The following is a 20176-nucleotide window of genomic DNA, read 5'->3' as shown; positions in this document are numbered from 1 at the left end:
TACAACACCTTTAAGCCAGAAGATGTAACAGCTAAGAAAACTTTAGCTAACGTTTCATGAAGACATTTTGCTCCAAAATATTTTAAACAAAAATCTTACTGTTTTCCATCACTTGTCAAAAATCCCCAAAAGTGACACAAGTTGATAACATGATACCGTTTTTGGTTTGTGCTATTAGAGGATGGAAGAAACGAAGGTAACGGACGCAAAAAGTTAGCCCTGGCATAATGTTATCATCGCCATAAAGATTCTGTGGCTGATGTGCTAATAGATGCCTACTCACATATCCAGCAGAAGCAGAGTAACACTATCATCCCGTCAAGTGCTGACAACCTGATGAATGTAAGTCCATCACCCTTATTCACTTGACTTGAAATTAGCTAGCTGCTAACATTGATAGCTTAGTCAGTCTGCTCTGTCTGATCTAGTGAGGGGCATCCAGCTGCCTCCTGCTTTCTGATGTCCCTTTCAAACTTGGTAAACTAGTTTTTAATTACAAAAGCCTCCATAGTCACTGAAGTAAGACATGTGTGGGAGGGTGAAAGCAGCTGCTTTTTATTGCAAATTGCATTTTCACTGCACAGGTAGCATTAATACAGCAATGTAGAAGTCAGTGGTTAGTGATGTAAAATCAATCAACTTTCATGGGACAGCAACTCAAAATGTGGTCAGTGACATTGCCAAAAAATGCTCCACAAACTGACCTTGGGTCCGTAGCAATTCCCTACTATTCAGGATGGTTGTATTTATTACTTCGTCAACTGCTTATCATTTATCACTATCAACCCTGAGAAGGTTGGAAGAAACCAACATGACTTGACATTTCACTGGCATTTTAACAAGTCATTTTGTGCGTATGGTAGCGTTCATCAGTTTTATACATATCTTAGAGTAGAAGATATCTCACTACTTAAAAAAAGAAGATAATTTAATATTACATTTCTTACAAATTTCACACTGTTACTGCCATAGAGAAACTAACTCTGCATTTCTGCTACTGGCACATTAACAATGATCATGGAATTCATTTACTACACAATGTCCTCTTTAAAACTGTACATTCATAACAGATAAGGTGAGCACAGGAAAAGGTTGTGGGTCAACCATGGCAGGACTTTCTCTAATGTTTGGGAACATCAGTGAATATTCGCAATCCATGCATTCCTTGAATCTCCTCCTTCAGTGCCTGTGGAAGACAACACAGAACACGCTAATGAGTAAAATTCAGCATGGACATGCATAAACATCTACAAATGTTCCATAAACATGTCCACCAAAATTAAGGAAATAATCTTACAATCTCACAAGCATGTTTGATATGGACCGTAGAACACAATTGCACGTGTTATATTACAATACAATTTAAAAAAGTGTCATATGCCATACATTATTTCATACTGACAGAGGTAATATACTGATTGTTGATGAGATTTACCTGATTGACTAATTGGTGTTGCTGAATAGTCCTTTTTCCTTTGAACTCACTGGACTCTATATGGATCTCATACATGGCCCCACAACCACCTGGACACAGTACAGAGTCACTCAAACAACACTGTCATTTCCCACGTGTATGCTGTGCCCATCTAGTTTCTACATAACAATAAGAGCAGATCTATATAATAATTATTGTGACGTCTATGCTTCAGAGGCACTGGACATCTGGAATATATCCATTTTATGTACCTGCGCAGCTATAAACTCAAAAGCATTTCAGTATGTGTAAACCTCATGGTTTGAGTGAACAGCTGGAACAAGTTCTTATAGAATTAACAATTCATTGCCAGTTAATCAGGTAAAACAGCAGAGGGAAAGTGCATGTTAAGAGAGCCTCTGCTCGACCCAAAGATGACCTGACCAGTCACTTGACCAGTCAGATCCGTGTTTACCTGATATGTCCACAACTTTGAGCGACGAGGCTAATGGAAACTTCTCCTTCAGTATGTTTGCGATGCGGACCTCTCCGTCTGTTTGTGTGGACAGACATCTCTGCACAAGGCCAACCTGAGAGGGTAGAAAAGAGGAGCGATGAGCTGTGTCAAGTTTAGCGCACTGCTGTTAGCATCGCAGACAGACCGCTGAACTGTGGTGCCAAAGCTGATAAAAAAAAGTGTATTTACTTGATTACTGCGAAGAACCCGGAGAGCAGAGATCATCGTGCTCGACAAGCTCCGTTTACAAGCCAACATTATGCAGATGTGGCGTCAGTTCAGACATGGGACGTTTGTTGAATCCGCTCTAGTTATTCAACAAGTCATGTCCTCGGACGGCTTCGTCTCAGTATTATGACGTCACACATCCGGGTACTTCATGTTTTTTTTTTTTTTGACGGCCCTAATAAAACCAGTACAACATACATAATACATAACAAACATATGTGTATTATGACCACAAAGAAGAAAAACTGGACTGATATTTCTTATATAAAATAAGATTCATAAATGTAAGATAAAATAGACAGTAGTATATAACAGTCATTAATTTTGCTCCATAAAAACCATGAGTCATGTATGCCTACAAGTTTAATTTCTGTACATAGAAAATCAGATATGAAACACAGAATCCTGAAAAATTCTGAAGTATTAACTGATAAAGTAAAATGTATATATGTGTATATAATGTGATAGTGAATGCATAAACATGAGGAAGAGAAAATGCTAAGTCTGAACCCTGATATGTGAATTAAAAATTTCCCAAATTTTGGAGCCAAAATAAACAAAACATTGCCTTTTCATGGGCACCATGTACAAATTGTCCAGCCTGTGGCCTAATAGATCTTTTTCACAGCAGGCATTTTGACTTAGCGCAGTAAAAACGCCACAGGTGTCACTGATAACATTAACGATGGCTCTGTTCTATTCATGTGTCCCAGTAAGATGTGACAGTGTGACGGTGAGCCAGCATGCACCATGCCAGGACCCTGAAACTGAAGCAGCTAAATTCGATTCAGCCATCAGTAATTTTATTATTTAGACCTCTGCTTTTCCTGCTTTTACATGTCAAAATGTCTGCGGTGAAAAAGGCCCACACCCTTGAGATGGCGTAACCACATGAAATGCAGTCGTTATTGTTATTTGAAACACCTGTGCTTATAACATTTCAAGAAAGGATTTTATGATGTTTAGCTAGTAACTTAATCCCATGTAAAAGTAAAGACTACCATCCTCTCACTTCAGCCTTTCATATCCGTCTGAACAACAACATCCCCGCGGGACAATCGAAGCCTGCGTCTCCTTTTAAAGTTCAGACTGACATTTTCATGTTAGGAATAGGTTTGAATGAGAAGCTTATCTCACTCTGCAGGTTGTGGACCCATACATTAATGGGGGCAGGGAAGCATTAGTGGCTGTTGACAGTGGGCTCTAGTGCCTTTTCACTACAGGCCTGCGCTTTGTTTGTACACAAGAATTATGGGCACAACACAAAGCTGGACAGCCATCAAGGAAGCTATCCTAATGTTGAAAATAACCCTAAAGAGCGGACTAGTGTCAGAGTTGCTGACGTCAGTGGCCTTTAAAGATGTGATGTTACCAGGGAGTCTGAGCAGTGTACAGATGCAGAGATGGAAAGTATCACTTTTCCCACACTGGCTTTGTCGGTTCTCTTCTTCAGCTGGACCGGTTATGCTGAGGAGGACACAGGGTCTCTCTCCTGCCCAGAGAACCAGGAGGGTTTTGACGGCTCTTGCTACGAGTTTGTGGCTCTGCAGCAGTCCTTCCTCAGTGCCCAGGGATGGTGTGAGCGAGGCGGAGGACACCTGGCCTTCATCCTGAACGATGAAACACAGCAGTTCCTTCAGAAGCACCTGGAGCCGGGGGAGGACTGGTGGCTCGGGCTGGCACCCGCAGCTCCGAACCTCACGCTGGACTCTGCTGCTACAGAGGGTGAGAGAGCATGTGGACGGGGGACCAGAGTAGACACTGCATGGCTTGTAATGGCTTTATACAGATGTTTAGTGAATTTACATGTATTTTGGTGCTATCTTATAAGCCATCTGGGAAAGAAGTGCCTAATTTTGTTAATAGTAGCTGTAAATTTCTCTGTAACTAACATTTTAAGTATTTTGCTGCATATATTAAAAACATTTGATATATTTGTCATCAGTGATTAGATCTAATAAATCAGTGTAAAAAGTAAAAAATGGAGATTGTCGTCTCAGCTGCTATCTCATTAGGCAGCTTGTATGTCTGTTGTATAGATCTGTAATGTGTTTGTTTACTGACATTTGTTTGTAGACTGGCACACTGGGATATCTCCCTCAAGCAGCAGGTGTAATGAGAGACATTTCTCATTCATTTGAGCATTTCAATGGGCCTGCTGTCAAGCGGCCTGATTTACAAATGTGTCTTTATTTCCCCTTCACAGAGTCTTTATCATTCATTCATCCTGTCACCAGCACAATCTACTGCTTTGTTGTTTTATGACCCCTAAATTGCACTTCAACAATGGCCTAACCAGAAACAAAGATATGGAGCACGAGCTTTTCTTGACATCTGTGGTGACATTATCTTCCACAGCATTTTGCCTGAATAGCAGAATTCAAAATAGAAGTTTGATGAAACTAAATGATGTCTTATTTTTGTCCTTTCTTAGGTTCCCTTGCGTGGCTGGATGGTTCAGATGTCAGCTATAGTAACTGGGTGAACATGCCAGATGCACAAGCAACCTGCGGGCATGTCCTGAGACATTCAGGCTTCCAGTGGGAAGCCACAGAGAACTGCAGCGAGGAGCTCAACTTCATCTGCCAGTTTGGTATAAACTCCTTAATATGAAGGGCATAAAGGCTAAAAAGCCCCAAAAAATAACTAAAAAAAAGAAACCTCCTAAATAAAACATTGCATTAAGCCTGTGTTGTCTGCACTCCTCTTATATAATTCTTGATCCCTCCAGATTCTGGAAGATCTATCGCATGCAATGGCCAAAATGCAACCCTGCAATGTGGTTCTGGTGAAGTCATAGAGATAGACGACAGCTTCTATGGCCGAAAAACAATTCACTACTGCCGATCTAAACTCACAGCCTCGCCCACATCCTCCCAGGAGGAGTGCAGCTGGATAGATGTGATGGACTCTGTAACAGGTATTTTTCATTGACTTGACATGCAAAATATATGTCTAATATATTTGGGTACCTCTCATTTACTTGACACATGATTTAATTAACTTGTTACCCTGTAATTTAGTATGAACAATGGGACATTATGTTTAAGTGTATATCTGCATTCTCAGTAAAATTTATGGAAACATATTTAACTTGGTTAAGGCTGCTGTAATAAAAAGGTCAAGATAAAACCAACCAAAATCAACACTACACTTTTGTTTCATGCTTTGTGTCAAACACAAAAACTACGATCGCCCTGTGGTTGCTGAAAAAAGGATTACACTTTGTGAAAAGACATTATAATCCCCTCCTGGGAGCAAATAGTTTTGTGTTTCTCCGCATTGTTAATACACCTCTTTAAAGACATAGTAGTCCTTCTTATTACAGGGTTATACAGACACCAGAGGATGAATATTGAACACTGTTGTTTACTTGAATCATCTGTCATTCCAGCCCATTGCCATGGACTGCAGGCTTGCCAGGCTCCAGCAGATATGAGCTCTTTTGGTGAACCATGTCCTGCGCTGGGAAGTTACCTATCTGTAGAGTACCACTGCAAACATGGTCAGATTTGTCCTTTTTACTTCCACCATACGTAGACTTTTCCACTCTAGAATAAAACTGTAGCTCATGATTCTGGAGAAGAAGAGTGGACAGTGTAACTTTAGCCATATAAATATGTTTAATTTATTGCTTTCTTGCCTCATGATTGCCTCGCTGGCGTAATGAGCAGAGTGAACTGAGATGAACTGTTATATTTGTTGTAACGTGGAGCCTAAATTCGAGCTGGTGGTGTGATTTCCTCTCAGGACTCCTCTTGCTGGTGAGCAAGTTGGCGGCTGTCTTTGATAATGTCACCATCACTGTGAAGTGGCTTCTTCATCCTTTTCAGGGAAACCTCACATGCACATTGAATGCTGGAGATGGCCACACTATTGATCCATACAGCCCAGCAGAGTGAGCACGACTTCACATCCAACCACATAAATCGATAGATGGGTTTTAGTTCATAAACTTCATTTATCTAAATGTGTTTCGCAGCTGTGTTTAATTGTATTCAACCTTACACTTACAGGATGGAGAGCACTGTGATACACAAATTCAGCCGCCCTGGTGTTTTCATGGTTGAAGTGGAGTGCACTACCAGTGACTGGCATGTCACAGCTCAGAAAGCCATAACCATTCAGGAGCCTGTCGCACAGTTTGGGGTTATTAAGTGCTATAGCAGGAATACGTCAACAGGTGGCACTAAATGCAATGCACTCCATGGTGGGCCTATTCAGATCCAGGTTATGGTGGAGACAGGTGAGTCAGTCAGACACTGAAGGGCATAAATGCTTCCACTAAACCACTTCCCAAAAAATACAGAACAACGTGATTCCTTTTTTTTTTTCTTAAATAGGTACAAACGTTTCCTACGCAATTCAACATGAAGACCACTTGATCGCAAACTCGTCCATGGAGAGAGGGATCACGCCTCACAACATTACGCTGAGTGCAGGTGTGGTGGAGAAGCTCGGACACGGCTGTCACAACTTGACTCTGGCCGCCTCTAACGGGGTCACAGCCCACACGGTGTCCACTGGTCTGGAGCTGTGTCTGCTGGAGCCTGTCCAGGGCTTGCAGGCCTCTGTGATAGCAGAGGAAGACGATTGTCCAAACTCTACCGATCTCATCATTGGCGTTTCGTTGGAGCGAGGAGCCCCAGTGGAGCTGCTCTTCACTCTGACTGGAGCCAGCGACTCCCTCTCTGAGACCAGAGGCATGCTCAATGGCAGCTTACAAGTTTATACATTCTCCAGCCCACTTGAAGGTACTTACAGCTTAAGCCACACTGTAATCAAATGGAAATTGTGACCAGTACCATAGTATATAGTACATGTTCTCAGTGCTCTTAAATACAACTGTCTTGGTAAAGGATTGTTGAAGGTGAAGGTACGAGCCGTGAATGCCTTCTCTGCCTCTGATGTGGACGTGGACTTAGAGAACGTACTTCAGGCTTGCCACAATTACTCTGACCACTCGCTTGATGAATATGGAGACAGGGTATGTAGAAGATTAACATCAAACTATAATGAGATTTATTTCACCTAACATTAAATTATAAATACTATGCACAGGTGTTACAGCACAGTGATTTTGTTTTCATCTGCAGACAGGTAATATGAGTGTCGACGACTCTGACTTGAAAATAACTGCTTCTCCGGACGCTTTGGTTGATGCCTCTCAGAGTGTCACACTGCGCCTAAGTGGAGCTGAATCACTGCCCAGCAAAGGACTCGCATTTGAATGGAAATGTGGTAAGTACAATTAATTCACAACTGAGCATTTTAAACCAGTTTCTAACTGTTAAACCATACTTTAAGTAATGAAATGGGTGAACACAATCAGAAGAACACAGACAATCCAGAACAATAACCTTTTGAGAACAGTGACGCTTCAAATGATCTGTGTTTGTCACAGTGAGTTCATTGTCAATTGGAGTGTGTGTCTCTGTTATTTCTGAACCAACCCTAAGCTGCCGAGGATAATCCCAGTTTGGTCTCTAGATCTCTGGACACTGCTGTTTTTTTCACAACACTAGATTTGGTTTTCCCCATCACAAGTAATGGAAAATAAGAGCACCAGTGCAGTTTATCTTTATCAGTGTCCAACTTTTACTTTTCAGTGTCGATCACTATTACATCCTTAATCATCATATTTTGATGATCAGAATCTGGATCAGGATCAGAAACCTGGCTGAGGTCCTCTGGTTTCATGTATTCTGGTTTCTATCAACAAACTCTTGTGGTTTCTTACGTTCAGGATTATCTTGATTTCTTAAACCAAGATATGATGTTTACATGCTAACAACAAACACAGAATCTCCAAAAACCCGATCATAGCTTGAACATTAGTGCACATGTGAACACGTTCACTGTGTCAAACAGGCGTTGATTCAATTGGATGGCACTTTCCGAGGTTGTAGTTGGCTGGTTCTGTTCTACTGGGCTGCCTGATATTCTTGTTATTTTGTCCATCCCCTATGCTATAACAATACTGCGATTCGGGACATTTGTCTTTATATGTCAGTAGCTCTGTAATCTCCTCTCAAGTGCTGACTCTGCTTCTTTCCGTACAGGAGGAAACTGCAAATGCAGAAACAAAACGAAGGACAAAACTCACGTCATCGAAAAAGACTGTCTTCCAAATCCCTTTGATTTTTTCAAATACACTTTCACTGTGAGGAGAACCGCCTGGTTTAGGAAATGGGTTCAACTTGCTTCAGCTTCAAAGTGCATCACTGTTGCCCCAAAAGAATTCACAGACGTCACCATCAGGTAAAAGATGACCATTTACAAGACAAAAAATATCAAATATCCTCAATTCCATCGTTCTGCGGGTTGTTTGCAGGGGCTGACATACAACATTTCTTGTAGATTTGGGTATACTGTATGTATATTTGAAATAGGTTATAGTTATATATTTCCTTTTGTTTTTGCAGTTGTGATAATTGTGCTTCAATAAATGTGAACGACAATGTAAAGCTAAGGCTGAACTGTGTGTCAACTTGCCCAGACGTAGTTTGGTATATTGAGGACCCCAAACCTTTGATGGTAAATCAGCTTTTAAATTGATTTTAAACGTTGGCATTAGAGATGAATGTGTCAAAACATTAATAAAAAATGATCTTTTCCAGGATGACCTCGAGAAATGTTACTACAAAGCAAGAAGAAGGCCGCCTGTTGAGAGGCAGGATGGCAACACTGAATATGTTGTGCATCGGCAATATCTGGAAGTTTCAAGGGACATGATGCACAATATCAGTGTGTTCGCTTATGGTGCGTTTTTATCCTGTAGTCGATCAAAATTTTTAGATGTAGATTAAGGGTGAGAATAACAAGGAGTTCGGGCTTTGTTCTTTGCTTTTGCTTTGTTCAGAACTATGTGGATTTGAAAGAAGCTGATTAATGGATTTACAAAATGCATGTTTTTCTTTTTTTATAGGCCAGAGGGAGCCAGGTTTTGCCAAGTACACTCTTCCAATACCAGGTCCCGAGCCAACTGCACAAACTTCAACTGATGCACCTCCAGAGCCCGCCCCCCCTTCATGTAGCATCTCTCCACCATCAGGAACTGTTCTTGATGCGTTTAACATTACCTGCAAAGCAGGTGCTTTCTGCTCTACAGGCTGTTTTTATTGCTTCAAAACAGACACAGGTGAGAATGTTTGCTGTTATCTCTTAATTTAATTCACTTTTAAACAAGAAAAGAAAGCTCTGTTACAAAGGCAGGGAGAAGGAGGGCAAGGCAGCAGGAGGAGTACAAAGTTGTTTTGTAGAATTGAGGAAAAGGCAGATGAAGGTTTGCTGATGTTAGACGCAGAGGAGCAGAGGCTGAAATGACAGCAGGCTGCTGCTGTGGCAACTTTCAACTACAGGTGGAGAGACAGTTTACAGTCAATCGAGAATTCATCACAAATTGTCTCTTTTATCTTTTAAGGCAAACATCTGCGCTGCAGTAATGCACACGAGGTGAAATCTGTCTTCCTGCCTCTCGGAGACAAGAACAACAATTACAGTTTGTCTGTTGTGGTTACTGTGAAAAATGAGTATGAGAAAGCCACCACAACTGTCTCCACTCAGGTTCGTCATCAACCACTAATCATGCATCCCAGAGAAAGAAGGAGGATAAGAGAAAAACAGGTTTCCATGTAAAAGTCTATGAATATTCAACGTGTTGATATTTCTCAAGGTGCGGACAAGCAGCTCCAGCTCCTCTGTGGAGGCTCTCCAGTCTGCAGTGGAGGATACTGTGGGTCAGTTAGAGCAGCAGGGTCTGCTCTCTGGTGAGGCTCTCGGACAAATATTTACTTCAGTTTCTGATATGCTGAACGCAGAGGCCGACCAAGATCAGAGGGATGCAAGGACGAAGGTAACAGAATGATACTTGTGAGGCTTACAAGTGGAGTCGTGAGCACCGGGGTGTTAATCAACACTTCCCTCTCTTTCAGCTCAGAGAGCAAATGTTGACCAGAATGAACACAGTTCTGCTGGACTCACCCAACAACACAACTCAGGAAGTGCAAGTGACGGCCAGAGCCGTGGCTGGACTCACGCACCGCCCCGATGAGCTCAGCCCCATTGCTCAAGTACAGTAAATCAGTACAGCAATAGGACAAATATTTCGAATTCTAAGTTACATTTGAAGAAATCTACAAATGCACATCAGTAAATTACAGTCTGTAAGTTAATTCTGTAACACCAATAGGTGTAAATGGCATGAAAGTCATTGTTTCTTTGTTTCAAGCATTTGTAAGTGAAGTCTGGATTCACAAAAGTCACAAAACAACAAATGAGGAAGGAAAGACCTTGTGCAACTCAAATTTTGAGTATGATCCCTGGATGGGATGCAGGATATTTAATTTTTGAGTACAATCTGCAGCATCATGCAGACCAGGACATTTAGAAACGTTTTCCACTCTTTAGCTGCCTTTTTCAACCCATGAATAAAATCCATTGCCTTCAGTATAATACATGTTCATCAGCTCTTTTGAAAGTTGTACACAGATGAATCTTTTCTGCTGCTTTATTTCCTCTCCAGGAAGAAGCAGGTTCATTGTTGGTAGACCTCAGCTCCTCCCTCAACACTATCAGTGTTAATGAGGATGGCGGAGATGATGGAGAAGTAGTGCAAGCAGCGACACCAATAGTTGAAGCAGCCAGTAATATCTTGAATGTTTCATCAAATGTAAGGACAAAACTATCACTACCATTTTTTTTCTCTCTGTACTCTTTGGTCTTTATCAAACAAGATATAATATGTTTTCCTCAGAAAAAAGTCTCAGATTTTCTTCTCACTGGGATAAACAATGTTCAAAGTGCTTTGCTGAATAAAAGGACGCTGAATGGAGACCCTGCCATCATTGATTCTGGTCAGATCAGTGTCTACGTCAACAGGTAAGAGATGACTGGCACTGGCTAGAATATGTACTTAACAATAAACTGTGGTTTGCTGAATCTACTGAGATGATTCTGATTGTGCTTCCTGCAGAGTGTCTCCAGAAAAGATGAAAATGCAGGATATAAATGTCCAGAAGAACAGCTCCTCCAGATTTTCCTTTCCAACACTGCCTGCTCATATTGTCCCTCCTGAGGAGCCAGTGGATGTCAGAGTAAGTGTGTGCACAGTGGACAGAAATGGAAAATGGTTTTGCTTCTTGTTGAACATTCGTAATGCCTGGACCAGTTCAAAGAGTGAACCAGCTCATTCCTCATAAGTAATGATAAAGTTCTGATGTGGATCAGTTACAAATCTGCATCCTTGCCTTCAACGCTTGCGATTAGTATGTAATTTCCAATCTTTGGTAAAATATGACATCTCTACAACTATGGAACCAACCAAAAAAAGACTGAATAAAGCAATCACAGTCACAGTTTTTGATTTTTTTCATATGCCCACTTCCTTCTAGATGATGAGTTTTGAGACAAATCCGTATTCATGGAAGGAGGAAAACATCACAGGAACTGTAGGATCCATCTCTCTCACCAGAGTGGACGGCACTGTTATCCCTGTACAGAACTTACCGGAAGAGATAGAGGTAATATTTGTGTCTAGAAATACTTTTAGAGTTACTTTGCAAAATATTGGTAAACTGTTCAAAATAATGTGTTTTCTGTCTTTTCAGATTCTTTTGCCAAGGCTTGACGTTGGGCAGGAGAACAGCACAGTCCTGGACCTCGCCAATTTCAGCACATTAATAATTGACGTTCCCTCGCCGGATGTGACACTGGTGCTGAAAATGGAGCCATCTGAAGACATTTCCTTCATGCTATTCCTGGGATTTGAAGATTATCCAAATGATGAGAATTATGTGGCCAAGACTCAGATCCCCCAAGAGAATTTCACAGAAGGTACAATTAAAACTACCAGATTAACTTTTTGCAGCGTGCACGAAATGGCTCAAAGTCACATTTAAACTGTATAGCTGACATTATGATTATCATCACAATCAAAATGTGATGGTGACATGTTTGACGTATTGTTTGTCCAGTGCTATTGGCTTTCCTTTGTGTTTTATCTCCTATCTGAATGCCTGACAGGCTGCATTACGTGTTATGTCTCTCACAATTGCAACAAACTTTTCCCACAAGAACAATCAACACAAAAATTAGCAGTAGGAGTAGAACAAGCGAGTTAGGTTTCCATAGCTGACAGATGTATTAGCTATTATCGGGTAACTACAGGTCACATCCCTGTGGTGACCAGAGTGGAGCTATAAACTGCTATTTGCATTGACATCACAGTGAGGGAATCTGTTAGCTATTCATGACGTGTGTGTGCTTTTGTGTACCAACTTATCTGTTATTTGAACACAGAGGAGAAGTATACCTGGGTGCTGAGTCCCAAAGACAGAACAGGAGATGTTGGAGTGCACTACCTTGTTGTGAAGCCCATAGTGGAGCCAGGCGTCAAATCCATCAACGCCACTGTCACTGTCATTTCCATCGCTGCCCAGTGCAAATACTGGAATGAGACTGAGTCTTCTTGGAGTGAAGATGGCTGCAGGGTGAACAGAAAATAATTATGCTACATTCACAGTGCCTGCATCAATACATCCTTGAAAGTGAGCTTTGAGGTTTGACTTCTCCTGGCTTTTTTTCCCTACAGGTTGGTCCACTCACCACGCCTTTGGTCACTCAGTGCCTCTGTAACCACTTAACTGTCTTTGGCAGCTCTTTCTTTGTCATGCCAAACTTGGTGGACGTGTCTCGCACCGCAGAACTTTTTGCTACATTCACTAATAACCCGGTGGTGGTCTGTTTCGTGGGGGCCATCTTTGCTGCTTATCTCCTGGTGGTTGTGTGGGCACGCAGGAAAGACATCCAGGACTCAGCCAAGGTAACTCTCCGTGAAGACTTTCACCACATTATATTGTTGAATTGAAAATCTGTGAATTGAAAATACATTTTAAATGCTTTTCATTGTTTTTTTTTTAAATCTGATATTTGCTACTTAGTTAGTACTTACTTAGTATGAACATTCACTTTATATGATTGAATTTATCAATTAAAAAATCCCTGATCGTTTTATCTTTGTATTCACTTGCAGGTCAAGATAACGGTGCTTGAGGATAATGACCCCTTGGCTGAGTATCGTTATATGCTGAATTTCAGCACAGGGCACCGGCACGGTGCAGCCACCTCCTCTCAGGTCAGCAGCGCCGGTTAAAGCTGAGACTCACAGAAACAAAACCCTGCTGCTTCTTCTGTTGCACAACATTCATGATGCTGACACACCTCCGGACATCTCTGTCCATCTTGATTGTTTTAGGTGACGATTACTCTGCAGGGTACGGAGGGAGAAAGTGAGCCCCACCACCTGACAGACCCTGAGAAGCCGGTGTTTGAGAGGGGTGGGATGGACATGTTTCTGCTGACCACACACTTTTCCCTTGGAGATCTACAGAGCATCAGGCTGTGGCATGACAACTCAGGAGTGCACCCTGCATGGTATGAGTTAGAGGGCAAAACTGATCATTAAAACAAAGACAAGCGTGAGTTTGTGCTCTTCCTATAAGGTCAGTAGATAATTATTGTTGTTACATGCAGGTATGTTAACAAAGTAATGGTGCAGGACCTGGATAGCGGTCAGAAATGGCACTTCCTGTGTAACTCCTGGCTGGCTGTAGATGTGGGAGAGTGCACTCTTGACAAGGTCTTCCCAGTCGCCACAGAGATGGATTTGAAGAGGTTTAGGTAAGAGCAGCTATGGATCTGGTAAAAACACGTCACTGAGGAATCACCTGATATTATCTTATTGTTGATTTATTATTTCTTCCAATCCAAATGTCCTCTTTTTCAATACATTCCAGTAACCTGTTCTTCATGAAGACAGCTAAGGATTTCCGTGATGGCCACATCTGGTTCTCTGTCATCAGTCGGCCTCCTTGCAGCACTTTCACACGTGTGCAGCGGGTATCCTGTTGTTTTTCCCTGCTGCTGTGCACCATGCTGACCAGCATTATGTTCTGGGGCATCCCCACTGACCCCTCCGAGCAGACCATGGACCTGGGTAGGTTTTACTGTAGAATATAAGACTTTTGAATTAGTTGTGTAAAAAAGATCCAGCTCGAATTCATACCATAACACACACAGAAAAGATGTGGCTGTTCCTAGTTTTGAGCACTAACATGAAAAAGTATTTATGATGGATTTTTGCATTGAAATTTGCATTGCAGCGACGAAGAGAATTGTGACTGGGACAGCTGTCATTGAATCACATCCATTTAAATTTGATTCATGTTGCAGGCCACATCGAGTTCACCTGGCAACAAGTGATGATTGGAATTCAAAGTTCAATCATCATGTTTCCCATCAATCTCCTCATTGTGAGTATCTTCAGAAACACTCGTCCTCGAGAGAAGGCCGCCAAAACGGACGCGTCTAGTCAGGGAAAGACCGGCCGAGTTTCTCCCTCACAGACTTCTTCCCCTCAGAAAGAGCTGAAGGACATCACACCAGACACAGTGATCAAGGTGTGGAAACAGATATCCTTATCAGTGACAAGGAAGTAATAATAGCTCCTCTGTACATGTCTAAAAGGTGTTTTCTCCATTAGGACATAAAGAGAATTGCTCAGTCACTTTCAAAGGCCATGAAGAGTCCGCTTCCTGACCTGGAGCTCAGGCCTGGTCAGCAGGCCGACATCAACACTCTGCTGTCTCTGGTGGAAGACATCATCAGACAGCAGAACCAGGCGGCTGGAGACTTCTACACTGAAGCCTCAAAGAGGGAGCGCTCTACGACCCTCAGCTTACATGCAGTTAATCTACAAGGTAACGCTTTTACATACAAATGAGAGAAACCAATCTAATGATGGTGATGTGATGTGATCTGATTGTTGTCAGTGATTGAAATTAGGCCATATCTTTTTTTGCATTTACTATGGTCTAATTATGGTTTCATTTGCATATTGGAAGAGAAAATAAATACATGCAATGACCTTAAAGACCTTAACTGTTGATTTCTTTGTTGACAATGCATTTGACATTCTAAATGACTAATATTGATTTTTGCATGGACAGAAAACAGTGTGTGTGGAAGCCCTGAGAGGACCTCAGACGAACTTCAGAGGAAGAGCAACAACAGCAGGTACCTGTACAGGCAGCTGCGTCATGTTGAGAAGGAGCTGGGTTTGTTGGGACCATCTCGTTTTCCAAACCCAGACAGTTACAACCGAGCCCTGCAGCAAGTTCAGGGAATGAAGGGTCTCCTGGAGTTCCACCTCCCCTCATCCATCCTGGATGGAGACCAGCTCGATGGCAGCCCCAGTCCAGAAGAAAGCATCAACGGAGACGCTGCCAAGAAGCGCTGTCAAGGAGGGCTGCCATGGTGGTTTGTGTTTGTTGGCTGGATACTGGTGATTGCAACCAGTGGTGTGTCGGGATACTTCACGATGATGTATGGGCTGACGTACGGGAAAGACCGCTCTATAAGCTGGCTTATCTCCATGGTGGTCTCCTTCTTTGAGAGTCTCTTCATCACGCAACCTCTGAAGGTGAGCAGCATTACAGTCATGGTCAAAATATACATCAGTAGTATTGCAAATGTATTTATAATACATTGATCATTATAAGGTCATCTGGGATTGAATTCTGAAAATCTTCCGTCACAGGTTCTTGGTTTCGCTGCTTTCTTTGCTCTTGTTCTGAAGAAAGTCGACCAGGAGGAGTATGGAGAGCCTCAGATAGATGAGAGTCTGAGACACGCAGGTATGCTTTTTCCAGTTTTCCAAATTTGTTGCATTGTTTTGTGTGAAAAAACAAAACACATCAGTGCAGTATTCCTCTCTCAGCTGATCCTGATGCAGTGCGCGCAGCGAGAAGAGACAGCACATGCAGTTTCTATCAGCCACCACCTCCCACTGACATCGAGAGGATGAGGAGCAACATGATTAAAGAGCAGAAAGTCTTCGCTCTCATAAGGGAGATTCTTGGTAAGAGACCCATTTTGACACATAACAACCCAGGATGCCACATATGGAAGGCTGAGATGCTGATGTAAGATGTTTGCTTTTGATGCAGCCTACGTGGGATTTATGTGGATGTTGCTCCTGGTGGCATACGGTCAGAGGGACCCCAATGCTTACTTTCTGACACAACATATCCGACAGAGCTTCAGCAAAGACATCTCAGACAGTATGAGTATTCAGGATGTGTTCAACTGGGCAAACACAACACTGCTAAGCAACCTGTTTGGAGAACACCCAGGTCAGTATGTTGTGATATGCAAATCCTTACGCCAAAATGAAAATCACACAGAAATTATTCATCTTTTTTTTTAAGTTAATTTGGTAAGTAAACAAGTAGCTAACCTCAGTTTATTGTCAATTTTGGCTTCAGTGACCTGATGGTAGCTCTGGTCCCCATTGAGTTACTCCTCAGTGCTGGTCCTTTCTTAACAATTATGATGCCATCACCTGTTACCAGTGAACCTGTTTACCCGTGGAATGATCCAAACAGGTGTTTTTGGAGCGTTCCACCTCTTTCCCAGTCTTTAGTTGCTCCTGTCCCAACTTGTTTGAAATGTGTTGGTGGTATCAAATTCAGAATAAGCAGATATTTACAAAAAACAATGATGTTGATGACATAAAATATTACATATATTGTCTTTGTTCTGTTTTTAGTTCAGCACATGTCAAAAAGGATGAGCAAGTTATCATGTTCCATTTTATTTATGATTTGCAGTCTCCAGTTGTTTGGAATTGGTGTTGTATATTTTTGTCTCAAATTGGACTTGGGTCTTTGCTCCTTACTATACTACATACAGTATACTACATGCTATAAACAGTGTATTTATGTAGTAAAATATAATATAACATTTCCTTTCATTAAGATGTAACAGTGTAAAAAGGCCTTATGTGGTTCAAAAATTGAGTTAGTTGTGGCCGAAACTACATTTTATGTAGACTGACTATGACAAATGATGTGAAACTCTGTCTCAGGATTCATCACAGATGGAAACTCCAAGCTGGTGGGTAACGCTCGTCTTCGCCAGGTGAGGGTGCATAAAAACTCCTGCCACGTGGCTCCCTCCATGCAGCAGCCTGAGCGGGACTGCCACGCTCCGTACTCATGGGAGTTGGAGGACATGGGCTCCTACGGTCCAGGCTGGAGCCCCTTTGTGGGCGATAACGCCTCGCTGAGCCTTCACAACCCATGGACCTACCAGTCACAGAGTAAACTGAGGGCCTACCCCATCTGGGGCAGCATGATGCTCTACAGAGGAGGAGGGTTTGTGGTGGATCTGGGGCCAGATTTCCAAAATTCCAGCAGGTGGGCTTTATAATACATTTAGGACTCGCTGAAATTAACTCAGTAGAATGAATGATGATAGGTGAAATGATAAGTCTACTAATCAATTAGTTGATTCACAGGAAATTAATTGACTTGCAATGAGCATTTTCCTTATTGTCTGACATTTTATGTACCAGAAATAGTCCAAAATCCAAAAACCTAAAACAAAACAATACTTAAATGACAAAAATAATTGTTACTACCAGTTTATTGATGATAGAGATGGCAAAAGCATAATTTATTGTCAATTAAAATAACATTTACATTTTTATTATCAACAATGTAAGTTCTAACTACATCTTTAGATTTAAGCCTTTGCTTTTCTCTTTGTAGATCCCTTCAGTACCTTTATGACAACACCTGGATTGACGTGTACACCCAAGCAGTCTTTGTGCAGTTCACTGTGTACAATGCCAACGTCAACCTCTTCTGCATTGTCACACTCATGCTGGAGACCACAGCCATCGGTCAGTAGTCCACGTTCAGCCGCTTTGTGAGAGCTGTGCAGATATGTGAAAGCTTATAAGAACCATGTCGTCTGTCACTTTGTGTTTCCTCCAGGAGCTTTCCAGTTCCGCAGTGAGCTTCAGAGTGTGCGTCTTTACCAGTCCACCGGCGGCCTTCACATCTTCGTCATGGCCTCTGAAGCCATCTACTTCCTCTTCATCATCTATTACATGTTTGTCCAGGTATGGATTCCGTCTTCCTTTAATTCACGACCGTTACTGCTGATAATAATTAAGGTGTTCACACAAACTCCTCCTCTCCTGACAGGGAAAGCTCATGAAGCAGCAGAGATGGGCTTATTTCAAGAGTAAGTGGAACTTGTTGGAGCTGGCGATTATCATTCTCAGCTGGAGCGCCCTGTCTGTCTTCATCAAGAGGACTTTACTGGGATTGCGGGATATGGAGTACTACCAGAACAACAAAGACCAGTAAGCAATAGAAAAAACACAACCCATACAAGCATATAAGCAAGGACTGTGTCTTAACAGTAGTATGAACAACAATTGTGCATTTTGCTTATTTATTTCCTGTTTTCTAATCTGCAAAATAGTGTAGAAAGACAATGCATCTCACACATCAACTCCAGAGAGATTACCTAATCCAGCAAATCTGTTATTTGAACTGAATGTCAACTCCATAAATAGGAAAACATTACTAAATCCATTATTTCTGCCTCCATCCCTTCAAAACCTTTTTCAATAGATTCTTAAAACACTGCTCAGTCCTCTCATGCTCTGTTTCTAGATACGCCAGTTTCCATGAGACAGCCAAGGCCGATGCAGTGCTGGGGTATCTGATTGCCTTCCTGGTGCTGTTGGCTACGATCAAACTATGGCACCTACTGAGACTGAACCCAAAGCTGCACATGATCACAGCCACACTGCAGCGAGCCTGGACTGATATTTCAGGCTTCCTGGTGGTCATGACCATCATGTTCCTGGCCTACTCCATTGCTGTGAGCAGTTTCCCACACTCAGCATCAACATGCTGTACTTTGTGAAATATAACTAACTCTAAAGGTGATTACTAACACAGAAATTAACTTTTCAGTCTAACCTGATGTATGGGTGGAAGCTATACTCCTATCGAACTCTGCTGGATGCTGCACAGACCATGATCAGCCTGCAGCTTGGCATTTTTAACTACGAAGAGGTTCGTATGAGACTATTATAACTGTACCACAGCCGATTCTAACAGCTGACCCTTCTTCAGTTTACGTCTCCCTCCCGTTCCTTCAGGTTCTGAATTACAATCCAGTGCTTGGTGCTTTCCTCATTGGCTCCTGCATTGTGTTCATGACCTTTGTGGTGCTGAACCTCTTCATCTCTGTCATTCTGGTGGCCTTCAGTCAAGAGCAGATACATCACAAGGTAACTAACCCATGCTGAGTCTGAGAACTCTTTTTGTATTGCACATACTGTGGATCTTACCATGACAGAAACAGCCTGACATTACTTGATACTCCTTGACTTACACATATTGCTCATTGTTCTTGCAGCCGTCAGAGGAAGATGAGATTGTGGACCTGATGCTGATGAAACTCTGCAGTTTGTTCGGACTCAAATGTAAAAAACAAGGTGGCGACTGCCTACCTGAGAGGCCAGTTGTTTCATCTGCTTCAAATAATGGACTCGCGATCATTTCTTCAGGGAATATTCGTGAGGGTTGAAATGTTCTTCTACAGTCAAACAGAAGGTCAACATTAGACCCACAAAATGCTTTGCTTCAGTTTTTGTTTGCCATAGCTTGCTTCATTTATTCAAACCAACCTGTTGTTGCTTTGTGACTGAATATTAGCCATTGCAAGTCTATACATTAATATCATTTCTGTCTACTGCTGCAGATCTGTCACTGTTGTAGGTGAAGCTGAAACACTGAAAGTAGGAACTCAGGATAGTGTTATACACTGATGCACTGTATTTAGGCTGCAGTATATTTTGTTAAGCAAATAAATTTGTGATTCTGTGACTAAATATTGTACAATATACTTTTATTCTGTTAAATAATCATTAATAATAGTGAAACATTCTATCTGCATCAGTCTCACTAATCTGATAAAAACAACTTTAAATATGTATGTGTGTTTATTTTCCCTCAGCTGTCTGATTACATTTGGCAGCCATGTGCAGTAGTTGAGTAACATATTTCGCAACATGTTACAGTTATGTATATGGTATTTCTCACAAGAAGAAGTAGCCATTTAACATTCAGTGGTGACGTAACAGTTACTTC

At 41.8% G+C, this 20176-nt stretch overlaps 2 protein-coding genes across 2 annotated transcripts; one reads left to right on the top strand and one right to left on the bottom strand.

Annotated features, from left to right (window-relative positions):
- Positions 1 to 531: 531 nt before the first annotated feature.
- On the bottom strand, positions 532 to 2285 carry bola3 (bolA family member 3). The gene is made up of 4 exons (XM_076737758.1): positions 2121 to 2285; positions 1890 to 2004; positions 1436 to 1524; positions 532 to 1186 (listed from the first exon to the last, which is right to left on the bottom strand). Exons 1-4 carry the CDS (start codon positions 2187 to 2189, stop codon positions 1121 to 1123), a joined length of 339 nt encoding a protein of 112 aa, XP_076593873.1. The 5' UTR covers positions 2190 to 2285; the 3' UTR covers positions 532 to 1120.
- A 1277-nt stretch (positions 2286 to 3562) lies between these two features.
- Positions 3563 to 19868, top strand: LOC143324306 (polycystin-1-like protein 2). The gene is made up of 41 exons (XM_076736670.1): positions 3563 to 3884; positions 4594 to 4752; positions 4891 to 5079; positions 5554 to 5664; positions 5910 to 6057; positions 6176 to 6405; positions 6503 to 6913; positions 7019 to 7146; positions 7256 to 7400; positions 8222 to 8420; positions 8585 to 8696; positions 8780 to 8921; positions 9088 to 9252; positions 9583 to 9725; positions 9835 to 10014; positions 10094 to 10231; positions 10684 to 10830; positions 10915 to 11039; positions 11134 to 11254; positions 11552 to 11680; positions 11768 to 11993; positions 12459 to 12649; positions 12751 to 12981; positions 13192 to 13293; positions 13414 to 13592; positions 13692 to 13838; positions 13955 to 14154; positions 14391 to 14617; positions 14701 to 14917; positions 15167 to 15639; positions 15757 to 15853; positions 15937 to 16077; positions 16166 to 16351; positions 17086 to 17416; positions 17771 to 17904; positions 17999 to 18126; positions 18212 to 18372; positions 18689 to 18899; positions 18995 to 19096; positions 19183 to 19314; positions 19443 to 19868. The coding sequence occupies exons 1-41, from the start codon at positions 3563 to 3565 to the stop codon at positions 19611 to 19613; spliced, it is 7431 nt and encodes a 2476-aa protein (XP_076592785.1). The 3' UTR covers positions 19614 to 19868.
- Positions 19869 to 20176: the final 308 nt, after the last annotated feature.

The sequence above is a fragment of the Chaetodon auriga genome, chromosome 1 (assembly GCF_051107435.1).
Source record: "Chaetodon auriga isolate fChaAug3 chromosome 1, fChaAug3.hap1, whole genome shotgun sequence".
Lineage (NCBI taxonomy): Eukaryota > Metazoa > Chordata > Actinopteri > Chaetodontiformes > Chaetodontidae > Chaetodon > Chaetodon auriga.
The sequence above is the reverse complement of the archived record's forward strand: the minus strand, read 5'-3'. Positions and strand labels throughout refer to the sequence as shown.

What these genes read in the sequence shown, in the direction of transcription:
- bola3 (XM_076737758.1), bottom strand. Translation starts at nt 2,189, where the DNA reads ATGTTGGCTTGTAAACGGAGCTTGTCGAGCACGATGATCTCTGCTCTC. An exon ending in GGGTTCTTCGCAGTAATCAA is followed by an intron (nt 2,005 to 2,120) that starts GTAAATACACTT and finishes CTACCCTCTCAG; the next exon opens with GTTGGCCTTGTGCAGAGATG. An exon ending in AACACCAATTAGTCAATCAG is followed by an intron (nt 1,187 to 1,435) that starts GTAAATCTCATC and finishes TGTCTTCCACAG; the next exon opens with GCACTGAAGGAGGAGATTCA.
- LOC143324306 (XM_076736670.1), top strand. Translation starts at nt 3,563, where the DNA reads ATGGAAAGTATCACTTTTCCCACACTGGCTTTGTCGGTTCTCTTCTTC. An exon ending in CCACAACTGTCTCCACTCAG is followed by an intron (nt 9,726 to 9,834) that starts GTTCGTCATCAA and finishes ATATTTCTCAAG; the next exon opens with GTGCGGACAAGCAGCTCCAG. An exon ending in TGAGAGTCTGAGACACGCAG is followed by an intron (nt 15,854 to 15,936) that starts GTATGCTTTTTC and finishes TTCCTCTCTCAG; the next exon opens with CTGATCCTGATGCAGTGCGC.